Source organism: Bos indicus x Bos taurus, chromosome 18 (assembly GCF_003369695.1).
Source record: "Bos indicus x Bos taurus breed Angus x Brahman F1 hybrid chromosome 18, Bos_hybrid_MaternalHap_v2.0, whole genome shotgun sequence".
Classification (NCBI taxonomy): domain Eukaryota; kingdom Metazoa; phylum Chordata; class Mammalia; order Artiodactyla; family Bovidae; genus Bos; species Bos indicus x Bos taurus.
This window is the reverse complement of record NC_040093.1, coordinates 31,612,188-31,625,004: the sequence shown is the minus strand read 5'-3', so window position 1 is coordinate 31,625,004 and position 12,817 is coordinate 31,612,188. Positions and strand designations below refer to the sequence as shown.

The following is a 12,817-nucleotide window of genomic DNA, read 5'->3' as shown; positions in this document are numbered from 1 at the left end:
CCTGAATAAGGAGCCCATGGTGGGGTTGGCACCATCTGACACTTGTAAGGAAAGGGTTAAATCAGCAAACTGAAAATATGTTACTTTTCTCAAAGTCAGCAGTCACTGAAACCTTGTTATTCTTCTAGGACAGGGACATTTTGGGTAGTCGGTGATTTACACCAGTTACTTTGTTGTTGTTGTTTAGTTGGTTAAGTTGTATCTGACTCTTGGCCACCGGAGGACCAGCAGCCTGCCAAGCCCCTCTGTCCATGGGATTTTCCAGAAAGGAATCCTGGAGTGGGTTGCCATGTCCTCCTCCAGGGGATCTTCCCTGAACCAAGGATTGAATCCACATTTCCTGCTTAGCAAGTAGATTCTTAGTGGATTCTTTAGCCACCTGGGAAGCCGTAATTTTTTTTTAAACCTCTCTAAAACATGGCATCGATTCTCCAAGACTTGGCCAGTGTAACTGCCACCAAGACAAGCCATAAATTTGCAGGACTTGACTCCAGGAACACCAGAAGACTGGCATTTCACTCCACACTCGGACAGCTTTGACTATCAGGAAGCAGTGGGGAAGGTGTGGGGGAGGAAATCAGGCTGAAATGACTGAAGTAAGTCATTTTCTCCCCCTCTGCAGAAATTCTTTTGTCTCTGCTTTCTATAAGACTTTGGCTTTGGTTGTTGATCCCTTGTCTGATAGGTACCCTTTCTCTGTCAATCTTCCCTCCTACTGGAATTCAGGTAGAGTCCATGAGCATAGTCCTAAACCCCTAAGTGCCCTGAAAGTGGGGTGTGATCCTGAAGGACGGTACAGCCCTGTCCTGGGTCCCACTGCAAGCCCACACTGCCACCTGCTGGCTGCCTTCCACCACTGTTCAAAGCCAGTGAGCCCCTGAAAGACGCAAATTCCCTTCTCCCAGTTTCTAACCCACTGCCTGCAGACACTCATAGTTGTAACGGAACTTGTTTTGGTCCTGGTCTTGTCCTCCACCCTTGGGATGTTCCGTGAGGTTTAAACCGTTCAAGCATTCCATGTACAGGAATCATTCCTGCCGCCCCCCTCCCCACCCCAACCCCGCAGCACCTCTCTAGGCACAGCCAGATAGCTCAGCACCTCTCATGGTATACAAAATAACCACTCCCCTGTCCTAAACACCACGGTGCACAGCTCAGGTGCCACCTCTGTACTCTGAGGCCCCTTCTGGGAACGAATATGGCAGCCTTCATGGTGGTGCTGCCCAGCTCACCTGGTACCCATGGCAATTCCAACTGGAACGACCCCACACCCATGCTGCTGCTGCTGCTGCTGCTAAGTCGCTTCAGTCGTGTCCAACTCTGTGCGACCCCATAGACAGCAGCCCACCAGGCTCCCCCATCTCTGGGAATCTCCAGGCAAAAACACTGGAGTGGGTTGCCATTTTCTTCTCCAATGCATGAAAGTGAAAAGTGAAAGTGAAGTCACTCAGTCGTGTCCGACTCTTAGCGACCCCATGGACTGCAGCCTACCAGGCTCCTCCGTCCATGGGATTTTCCAGGCAAGAGTACTGGAGTGGGGTGCCATTGCCTTCTCCGCCCCACACCCATACCCTGTTCCAAAAGCAAACAAACTCAGGATCCCACAGCCCCCCCAGGGGCTATCAAGCTCAGTGTTCTCCACCTCCTCCATTCGCAACATGCCTTGTGTCCACTCTGACACACTATGGCGTGTTCACCTATGACGCCACATCCAAGTTCCTCACACTCCTAGGAGACTGGATGCCTCTCTCTGCCAGGGGGCCCTGAGGGGTTGGGCCCACATGAGCACTGGGCAGTGGGGCTCATCCAGGCCCCAAGAAGATGGGAAGTAAAGCTAAATTCCCAGGACGGTGGGACGGGAGGAGGGGCAGGACCAGCCCTGGGACAGGATGGGGGTGCAAGAGGTTGATGAGGAAGGTGACCCCAGAAACAGCACCAGGGAGTGGAAAGTGAAACTGGGAAGGGTGGAAAGTGCAGGCAGGGTGTTGTCGAGCTGGTCTCCGCTGTGGGCAACTGCGCTCCGTCCCCCTGGCAACTCCAAGAGCCAGAATGGAGCTTGCCTCAGGGCTAGTCAGCCAATGGGGAGGGAGGTGGATTAATCACACACGGCTCTCAGATTCTCAAGGATCATTGTCTGAGGCTGCCCTTCAGCCAAGCTGCTCCACCTTGCGCAGCTGAGCAGCTCCTCTGGCCCAGGTCTTCAGACTGGAGACCTTCAGCTGGGGCCATCATCCTGGTCTGCGTGGGCTGCCACCGGGCCATCAAGCATGGGCACAGTGCCCTCCACGTCCTCCAGATGGGCATACGGGAGCAGCAGGAATCCCTTGAGAGAGGGAGGAACAGGGCGGATACCAAGCACGGTCGACCACAGTGGCCCCTTGGGACACCCGCTAGCTTGCACCAGCCAAGCCCACCCATGTATGCATACACAGGGGTCTCTCATATCAACTTCCTAGAGACTCTCAGGCACACACTTGTGTGCAGCATCACTCAGTTCACACTACCTGCGGCACACACAGCTCACACACACACACTGTGCCCCTCACACTCAGAGCTCACACACCCAGAGGTCCCACCCCAAGGCCACCCACACTCACGCTCAGGTATCACCATCAGTGTCCCCCAAAGACTGACCAGGCTGGGGACACAAGCGGTGGAAAGACCCACAGCATCATCACCCGAGAGAGCGAATGCCCCATCCAGGGTTTGGCTCTGCTGACCTCACAGGGCTCCTCCCCAAGCCCAGGTGAGCTCTCTCGATTGGGACCAATTGCCTGGGGCAGGCCTGGTGTTTCTGGGCTGGGGGGCTGAGCACAGGGGTTGCAGCCTACCTGTGCCTGTTCAGCATCTCTTCAAGGACTCCCAGGTCTGCAGGCCTCAGGCCCTGAGGTCACAGCCTCAGCCAGACCACAACAAGGCATCCATCCAGCCTGCCTCCTGGGACCTTTGAGCCAGTCCCTGTCCTTTCGGTCTCAGGGCCCACGCCCCACCAGCCTACCCTAAGTCAGAGCAGAATGTCAAACCTCCACTAGCACTCTCCCACCCATGCTGACCTACGTCTCCTACCCAGAAGGATGATCAGATGTGACCTGGGCCAGTTACCTAATCTCGCCGAGGTTCAGGATCGGTGAACTAATGTGTGTCGGAGACTAGCATCCCCACCAGTGGACCTCAGATGATGGATTCAGACCAGCCGAGAGACCCATTCCCAAATAGCCCTCCCATTGGGAAGTAAGTTCCTAATGGGAGGGGTAGGAATGCTCTGGCCACTGAGCTCAGAAAAGGTGGCAGGAGAGCCGGGGGCTGGGAGCAACAAGACCCTGGGTGCGGGCAGCCCAGGTCTGAGGCTGCTCTGAGGCCAAGCACCCAGCAGATCAGATGCCCTTCCTGGTTACTGGAGGGGCAGGAGGCCAGCAGAGCCTCCCAGAAAGCCAACAATGGTCAAGAACCAGCTTTTCCTCGGCTGTGTGACTACCAGGTCACAGCCAGTTCATGTAGAGCCACCGCACCTTCCAACAGGCTCTCCAGACAGTGAGCCACTGAGGCCAGGCTCCCATCTGCCTCGGAAGCTACAACCCTCCCCGTCCCTGCCCCAGGCCAGTGTGGAAGGACATGGGCCTCTGGCAGTACTACCCCTAGCACCAGGAGAGAGCCTTGAAAGGACCCAGGGCCTGAGAAGTCAGGGAACAGCACACAGGTTGCCCCTCCTGGGAACTCACACCCCTTAGGAAAGGTCCTGATGCCAAGAAGCCAGGGGATCTTATTTAGTCCAGCAGTTCCCAAATGCATTTGGCCACAGGAAATTTTCACTCATGGGAGATAGATTAAGAGCACCCAGACAAGTGCTCTTCCGTGGAGCACACTTTGAGAAATGCAGACCCATGTGGAAGGAAGGAGTGAGTCACCGAGCGACTGAATGAATGAGTGAATCATCACTGAATTAAGAAGTAGGTGAATGGAAGAAAGGAAGGAAGGAAGGAAAAAAGGGGGAGGGAAGGAGGGAGGGGAGGGAAGGAGGGAAGGGATGAACGCTAGATGAGAGTGCATAGGTGACTGGTCCATCTCAACCCCCTCAAAAACCTGTGCCTGATTCAACCTCTGGGTCTAAGTAGTTTCTGTGGGAGGTGATCCCAGGAAGCACAGTGAAGGAACCGGGAACTAAGACAAGGGAGGGAGCTGAATCAACAGGGACGAACTTATGAGGAGGTTGTTGCTGTAGACAACTGGGGTGGTCCCACGGGGGACCCTCTCAGAGACAGGGTAGAACATACCTCAGAACCATCCCACCCGTGGGATGCACCCACAAAGCCTCCTTGCTTGGCCGCAGCCCTGGCCAGCTCCAGGATGAGGAGTACCGACAGATGGCACAAGGCCCTGCTTTCTCTTTTGCTAACACAACTTCCTCCTGGGCTTCCTGATTGAGCCGTGGGGCGGGACAGAGGCAGGCCGGCCTAGGCGGCCACGGGACTCTGGTCTGCATCCAACTCCTCACAGCCACCATGAGCTGGCCCAGGGCCCCGGGCCCCAAAGAGGACACTCCTGAGACCCTTCTAGAAGACCTCATCAGTTTCTACCTGGAGGGGGCAGGAGAGGGCCGGCTCCGGGTCTGCAGGCAAGCTACTCTCACCAGCAGGGCCCAGCAGCTGCTGGACACAGGGCCCCCTCTTCAACTCTACCTGCCTGAGGAGGTGGCCCCTGACTCGGGGGCTCCCTGCTTTGCCCAGCATATCGACCACAAACTGGTGCGGGCACTGGAGTTCCTGGAATTGGTCTCTATCCACCTGCTCCTGTTTCCCTGGAGGAAGGAAATCAGGTCCCTGAAGGTAGGTGTCGCCACTACCCTGGGAGAGAGGGTCTTGGGGAGGGGCCAGGGCCCTGCCTCGGGGTTGGGGAGGAAACAATGTGTCTGTCATGCCCACTGACATTGGTCCCATTTTACAGTTGGGGAAACTGAGGGCTAAAGAGTTTAATACCACTGATGTGTAGTCTGAGTTGCTTCAGTTGTGACCAACTCTTTTCCATCCTCCGGCCCTGAGCCCACCAGCCTTCTCTGTCCATGGGATTCTCCAGGCAAGGATACTGGAGTCGGTGCCCATTTCCTTCTCCAGGGGATCTTCCCAACCCAGGGATCGAACCTTGAGTCTCTGATGCCTCCTGCATTGGCAGGCAGGTTCCTTACCACTAGCGCCACCTGGAAACTGCTCTGTGGTCACCAGCTAATACACAGCCCAGACGGGACTCAGACTCAGTGCCACTCCAAACCACCAGGCTCTCCTGCTTCTCTAAAGAACAGGCAACAAGGAGGCCACAGGAAGCCAGGCAAAGACCTGTGCTGTGGAAAGCCATTGGAAAGCTTTCGTCGCTTCTGGCTCCAGGCCAGGGCACCGGCTGGCTCCTTCTTCTGCTGAGTGGCTTGAGACAAAAGTCCTGCCTCTGGGCCTCGGTGTGTCCTTCTGTAAAATGGGACCGGGGTGACATGCCTGTGGGCCAGGTTTCCTTATGGCCCCATGCCCTGGCCCTCCTGCTTCTCAGGAGCCTCCGTGCCAGTCTTTGGTCCTTCCCCTCACAGCCACTCTGCTCTTGCGTGTGCCACCCTAACGAGCACCCCTGTTTGTTCCAGACATACACGGGGAGCTTTGCCTACTGGGTGCGGCCTGTGCTTTCAGAACACACCCTGCACACCCTCCTGGGCCGGCTAGGCTATATGGCCACCTCCGAGGTCGAGTTTTCCCTGGTCCAGGCTATCAGCGAGGAGGACACCAAACAGATGGTGTTTGAGATCTTCCTGACAAGAGTCGCATGTGAGGCCGTTCTCAGGACCCCGGGCAGGCAGCTCCTCGGGCCAGGCAGAGAGAGAGTGGCGGGGCCCCACCATAGACCTGGCTCAGAGATGGGGCTGCAGGAGGCCCTGTGGGAGGCCCAGCCTGGCCTGGATCCCTCAGCAGGGGTGGGAGCCAAGAGCGCCCTGGCCGAACACCCTGATGCTCGCTGCTCTCTGCCTGTGGCCTTGAACCAGCCTGAGGTCTCAACAGCCCCCCATGGACTCCTGACTGGCCCCCTGTTCCCCTTGGGCTCCCTGCGCCATGCCAGCACATGCTCCGACAGTGAGGAGTTCCTGACCTGCTACAGCGACCTCGCGCTGCACCGGACACCCTTGCTCCCCTGGGACCAGCCCTGGAGCAGCCTGGAAGGGAAGCAACTCCAGGGCCCAGGCCCTGGGCCCAGCCCAGCGCCGGGGGAGGTGGCCGCCGCCTCGGGTAGCAGTGGTGAGCAGCCTGGGTCCCCGACGGGGCTTCTGAGTGTAAAGGGGCCACCGTCCCCAGCCAGCTCCGGCAGAGGCCCAGGTCCTGTCTGTCAGAGAATTCCTTGGCCCCAAAGCCAGATGCTCTGCCAGATCCAGCTGCCCTTGGCATGGACACTGAGCCTCCAAGCACTTCCTCGGAGATGGAAGAGCTCTGTGAGCACTTCACCCACCTCCTCAGAACCTCAACTCCAGCGGGCTACCTGAGGGACACCCCTAGTCCCAGGGTTGAGGAGGAGGGACAATCGGAGCCTCTCGTGGGGCCAGAGCCAGCCAGCAAAGGCGGCAGCCCGGACGGTAAAGTTGCTCTGCTCTGGAGGTCTCCGCAGGCCTCCACTTCATGGACAAGAGCCCCCAGTGCTTACTACGTCCCCCTTAAGGGGCTGGAGGAGCCAGTTCCCACACGGAGATCCTACACGAGCCACAGCTGAGCATGTCACTCCGACTTGAAGAAATGATGGGTCTGGAACCACAGTGGGGACACCAGCCAAATCCCCAGCATGTCAGCCACGAGGACATGTCAGCCTACTCATCCCAGCTGGCCTCAGGTACTAGCCCTGCCACCTACAGACTGTGTGACTCTGGGCCACTCCCCCCACCTCTCTGAGCCATGCTTCCTTGTCTGCAAAGTGGAGGTGAGGTCAGATCTGCCTCACAGGGAGCTGAGACGGGTTAGGAGGTGTGTGCACACTGCCGACCTCAGAAGTGGGGGCGCTTCCTGTGCCCTTCACATCCCAGCTCAGCATGTGACCTTGGGAGCACCATCACCCTTCATCTCTGACCAGCAGCCTCCCTTGGCATCCTTCAGGCACCTGTCACAGGGAAGATTATATGACAGCTGTGTAGACAAGCAGACATGTAAACCACCCTCCATCTGTTCAGTGTCGTCTGTCAGCCACCCTCTTCTCTAACTTCAGCTAACTTCTGGTTGACAGAGAGCAAGGCCACAGTTGGGAGCCCAGGATGAGCTCACAGGCCTGCTGTGCATCCAGGGTTGGGGGCTCCATCACCCAGGCTGTGAGGAGTGGGGGTGCCCTCCACCAGCCTTTCCTGCCCCGACATATGCATGCATACATGCACACAAGTGGGTGCATCCAGGCACGTGTCCACACATGCACACGGGCATTCCTCACGGTGGCCCAAGAGACAGTGGTCTCCCTCCCCAGCCAAGAGCCTCTCTATGGAGGCGCAGGTGCCACCCACCCAGGACCCGCCCCTTGGCTTTGCTTCTGTCCAGTGGGGAGGACAACACCTACCCCTGAGAGTGGTGGTGAACAGGAAAGTTTACTAATAAAGGGGGTGCTAAAGGCCCCTTCTGGGGCTCCCCAAGTGGCTCAGTGGTAAAGAATCTGCCTGCCAATTTAGGAAATGTGAGTTAAATCCCTGGGTCAGGAAGATCCCCTGGAGGAGGGCATGCCAACCACTCCAGTATTATTGCCTGGAGAATCTTATGGACAGAGGAGCCTGGCGGGCTGCAGTCCACGGGGATCACGTAGAGTCGAACACAACTAAGTGACTGACCATACATGCAAAGGCCCCTTCTGGGTATACAGCAGGTGCTTAATAAATGTTGGTGCCTGCCTTGTTGTCCCCAGAGCCGAGCATATGACTCTACCATTTTCAGTCCCCAAATCAAGGGGGACCACAGGAGGGAAGGATTTAAGGAACACTGGCCCCAGCTCCCTCCCAACCCCACAGCTGGTCAGGCCCTACACAGACTTTGAGACAAATCAGAAAGCAGTCTGCACTGGGGGAAAAGAGGCATACTGGTCAGGGATCCATCCATCCATCCTTCCTCCACGCCACTCATGCCAATTACTCTGCATAGCACCCAGCCGTCAACACCCAAACCGGTGAGCTGTCAGTGTCTGGAGCCAGTGGAGGTGAGACTGGTGGTTTTGGAGCAGACCCCAGCCATAAGCCTCCATCCTAGGGAAGAAGAACATCAGGGCCAGGCTGGGAACAGGCTGGGCTGGACACAAAGAGGATCAGGAACCTCAGGAGAAGGGATGGGGCGGGAGCAGGGATGGACCCGGGAACCACAGCCACCAGGGCACCCAGTCCTGGGTCTGATTCACAGCCCCTGTCCATTCTCTATTCATTATTTTCTGATTATTAACATAATAAATAGGCTCAGTCCCAAACCACAGCAGAACTTTTGCTCTCTCCACAGGCTCCTGCCCCCAGTATTCCCCACTTACTGGAAAGCTGAAGCCCAAGGTAGACATCCTTCTTGATTTCTCTCTTTCTCACATCTTTCATCCAACAATAGTTCTGTCACAACAAGAACCACATCTGACCACGTCCCTCCTCCTTCCGCAGAAGGCTGATCCCCTGACTGAGCTACCAAGGCCTCCCACTCAGATCCCTGGAGGACACCAGTCCCCTCCCTGGTCTCCCAGCCGCCACCCTCATCCCCTGCAGTCAGCTCCATCCAGCTGCTGAGGATTCTGCGAAAACCTAGATTCCATCATGACCCTCGGGTGTTCCACTCCTTCCCGGGGCTCCCAAGGCCATACCAAGCCCCATAGGCAGGGCACGTCCTACCCTTCTGACATCCTCTCATGCCCCCCACAACCCCCTGCAGCCGAGCTACCCAGACTTCTTCTGGGCTCTTGAACAAGCTAAACCCACCCCTACCTCACAGCCTCTGTGAAGACTGTTCCCTCTGCCCTCTCCCCACTGCACGCTGCTTCCCATCTTCTCTTTCTTGTTGGTCACATCTCACCTTATACGTCACCTTCTCACAAAGGCCTTCCCTGGCCACCAATCACATCAGCTTAGTTCAGTTTTCTGCACAAAGGTATCTTCAGTGTATTTATTCACTTTCCCTTTCATGCAGTAGGATATAAACTCCATGAGGGAGACACTTGTCTCATTCACCGGTGTTTCCAAGTCTCCAACAAATGAAACCATCAAATGGGTAGAAAACACAGAGAAGACGGATGAATGTGAAAACAAAAGCAAAAATGACCATAATCTCCACCGTTTGAAGATGCCCAATGTCACGCTGTGGATGCACTTCCTTTCAGTCTGTTTTTCTACACATGCGTATATTAAAACTGGGGGATTATAATGTTTATAGTAGTGTTCTGTTTACATTTCCCGTGAAAGGAGTCATTTTAAGGTAATTTTAGACTTAGAAAAAAGTTGCAAAATAGCACAAAGAATTTCCTTCTCTCCCTCACCTGGCTCCCCCTGAAACTGTCATTGTACATAACTACAGTATGAGCCTCAAGAACAGGAAATTGATGTTGATACAATTATTATCAAACTATGTTGTTGTTTAGTCACTAAGTCATGTCCAACTCTTTTGCGACTCCCTGGACTATAGACAGCCAGGCTCCTCTGTGCATGGAATTTTCTAGGCAAGAATACTGGAGTGAGTTGCCATTTCCTTCTCCAGGGGATCTTCTCAACTTAGATCCAGCCTGTACTGCTTGTGTCTCCTTCATTGGCAGGTGGATTCTTTACCACTGAGCCAAACTCTATTTAAATTACACCGGTTTTCCCATTAATATCCTTCTCTATTCCAGGATCCTCTCCAGGATCCCACATGACATTTGTGACTTTTCATCCCCTCCAATCTGTAATAGTTGCTCAGTCTTTTTCTTGTCTTTGATGATCTTACACTTTTGATCAGAACTGCATACTATTCAGTTATTTTGTTGAATGTCCCTCAGTTTGTCTGGTGTGTTTGTGGCTGGAGTGAGGTTAGACATTTGGGCAGGAATACCACCATTAAAAAAAGGATGCTGTGTCCTCTGTGCATCTCATCAAAGGATTATGATGTCCGTGGATCTTGTTACTGGAGATATTTACCTGCTCATCCCTGGAATAAACCACTAGGATCTCTGGTTCCTTATATTAGAGAATGATGTTCAGAGACCACGATCTAAGTGCCCGGTCTTCACATTGTTACTGGTTGTCACTGCCTCTAAGCCCACTCACGGGGCAGAGATAGGAAGCACACGTATGTATACTAACCCATGCATATGCACACACAGCTATATTTCCATATCTAGCTATATGTAATTTTAATCATGGGTTCACACTGAGACCTCTGATTCTAATCCAGTACCACAGGGTTTATTCTACCCTTCCTCTTATTTATAGACATATCTTTCTCTAACAGTGAGAAACACAGCTCTCAGAATCTACAGCTTATTTGTTTTAGTCTACCGAGTCTACTAAATTGATCCTAGTATAGTTTCAGAATTGCTAAATATATCCCTATGAGAAATACTTCTAATAACTGTATTTCAGCACTTACGTGAAGTAACTTTTACCTTTACTCCTTTTGTGTCCAACCTAGATACAGTTTTCCAGGGTTACTTCAGCTAGTTCTTCCCAGCACCTTCAGTGTGGTCAGCACTCGCTTGTGCTTGATCTGTGTTTTCCACCTTCCATTCCCGCTATGTCCTAGTCAGCTGTTTATTTGGGGTGGGGTGGTATGTGAGACATTACTATGGTTCTCAAGTCAGAGTTACCCAAAATGGTTTATTCACTGAGTACATTCCCCTCTCATCCAAGCAACCCTGAACCCATTCAATTTTCCTTCTTCCAGGCTTTTCCCACTAATCTGCTTATTTTCTGGATTATCTTTCCTGTCCGCCCTATACATCTGTGTATTTTCCTTAGGCTAGCATACTCTAGATACTCATTTGGACACTACTTTCTTCCCTGAACAGTATGTCCTGGAAATCTGTGTCACATCTGTTCAGAGAGACCCTTCTCATTCTACTTCACAGCTGCATGCTGCTCCACTGTATGGGTGTACCATGCTTTATTTAACCACTCTCTTCTATATGAGTCTTTCGGTTGTCTTCAATATTCTGCAGTTACAATGTTGCAGTAAATAACCTTGAGCATTTATTTTTTCACGTCCTAGAAGTAGGGTTGCTGGATCACAATCAAGATGTAGATACATATGTAGTTTGTCAGGTGTTGTCAAAATTTCCCTCTAGAAGGGTTGTACAAACTTGCATACTCACCAGTAATGTATGAGTGTTTCCCCACAGCCTCAACAACAGAACGTGTTGAGATGTGTATTTTTTTTTTCTGCCAGTCTAGTAAGTATCTCGGTATTCTTTTAATTGCTGTCTTAGTCTGTTCAGGCTGCTATAACAAAATACCAAAGGCCGAGGGCCTTAGAAACAACAGACATTTAAATCTCAGGGTTCTGGGAGGCTGGAAGCCCAAGATCATGGTGCCAGCATGGCTGGGTTCTGGTGAAGGTCCTCTTCCGGACTGCAGATTGCCTATGCCCCCCGTTCCCTCGTATGGTGGAAGGGGCTTGGGACCTCTGTGGGGGTCTCTTACCAGAGCACTAATCCCAACTGAGAGGGGTCCACCTTCATGACCTAGTCATCCTGCTCCTAAAGTCCCTCTTCCTCACACCATCACCTTAGACATTAGGTTTTCAATATATGAATTTGGGGGAGACACGAATATTTAGACCATAGCATCCATATTTCTCTAATTGAGTGAATTTGAGTATTTTTCCTACCTTTCAGTGCCATTTTAATATTTTTGTAAATTGTCTGTTTGGATAGTTTTCTCATTTTTCTATTGGAGTTTTGGTTCTTTGCCTATTTTTAAGAACTCTTCAAGAATATTAATCCTTTGTGATACATGTTTTGAATATCTTCTCCCATGTCGTCAGATGTCTTTTGACTGTTTTCTCATGGCTTTTGTCATATACATTTTTTAGCCAGATTTATCAATCTTATTATTGCTGGATTTGGAATCATAGTTACAAAGTTCTCCTACCTTGAGGTTTCAAAGAATTCATTCTTATAGTATGTGCATGGTTTCATTTTTTTACACGTAGATCCCTAAACCACTTGGAGTTTATTCTTGGGTATGGTGTAACATATGAATCATCTTTTTACAAATGATGACTCAGTCATCTCAGCACCATTTATTTAAAAATCCATCTTTACCCCCAATAATCACTGAGATGCCACCTGTATCACGTACTTACATCTACTTCTGGGCTTCCTAGTCTATCCCACAGGTCTATTCATGCACCAGTACCACACTGTTTTAATTATAGACGTTTTATAGTATGTTTCAACATCTAGATCCCCAAGGGTAAGATTTATTTAAAACTTAGCACTTGCCCATGCTCTGGGCCCCTTCCACACATCAGGCCAGTTATCCTCTCAACACTAGAAGTGAGCAATGCTCCCATTTAACAGATAAGATAAACCAGCACTCACAAGAGATTCAGTGACACGTCAAGTTTTCATGGGAATTCCTGGAGGTCCACTTCTAGAAAACCTGAAGCTACGAGAAGTGGTCCCCAAAGCGTGCTTCCTGACCAGCAGCTTCATCATCACCTCGATAGCCATTAAATTCTCAGGCACATCCCAGATCTGCTGTATTAGAAACTCTGGGGGCAGGCCCTGCAGACCATGCCTTAACATGCCCATCAGAGGATTCAGACGGCCTAAAGTTAGAGAACCAGGAGCTACAGCATCTCAAAGGGCCCAGAACTGGGAGTCATCAGCA

At 52.3% G+C, this 12,817-nt stretch overlaps 1 protein-coding gene across 1 annotated transcript; it reads left to right on the top strand.

Annotated features, from left to right (window-relative positions):
* The first annotated feature begins 4,408 nt into the window (after positions 1-4,408).
* On the top strand, positions 4,409-7,174 carry LOC113876773. The gene is made up of 2 exons (XM_027516382.1): positions 4,409-4,823; positions 5,621-7,174. Exons 1-2 carry the CDS (start codon positions 4,500-4,502, stop codon positions 6,506-6,508), a joined length of 1,212 nt encoding a protein of 403 aa, XP_027372183.1. The 5' UTR covers positions 4,409-4,499; the 3' UTR covers positions 6,509-7,174.
* The last annotated feature ends 5,643 nt before the right edge of the window (positions 7,175-12,817 follow it).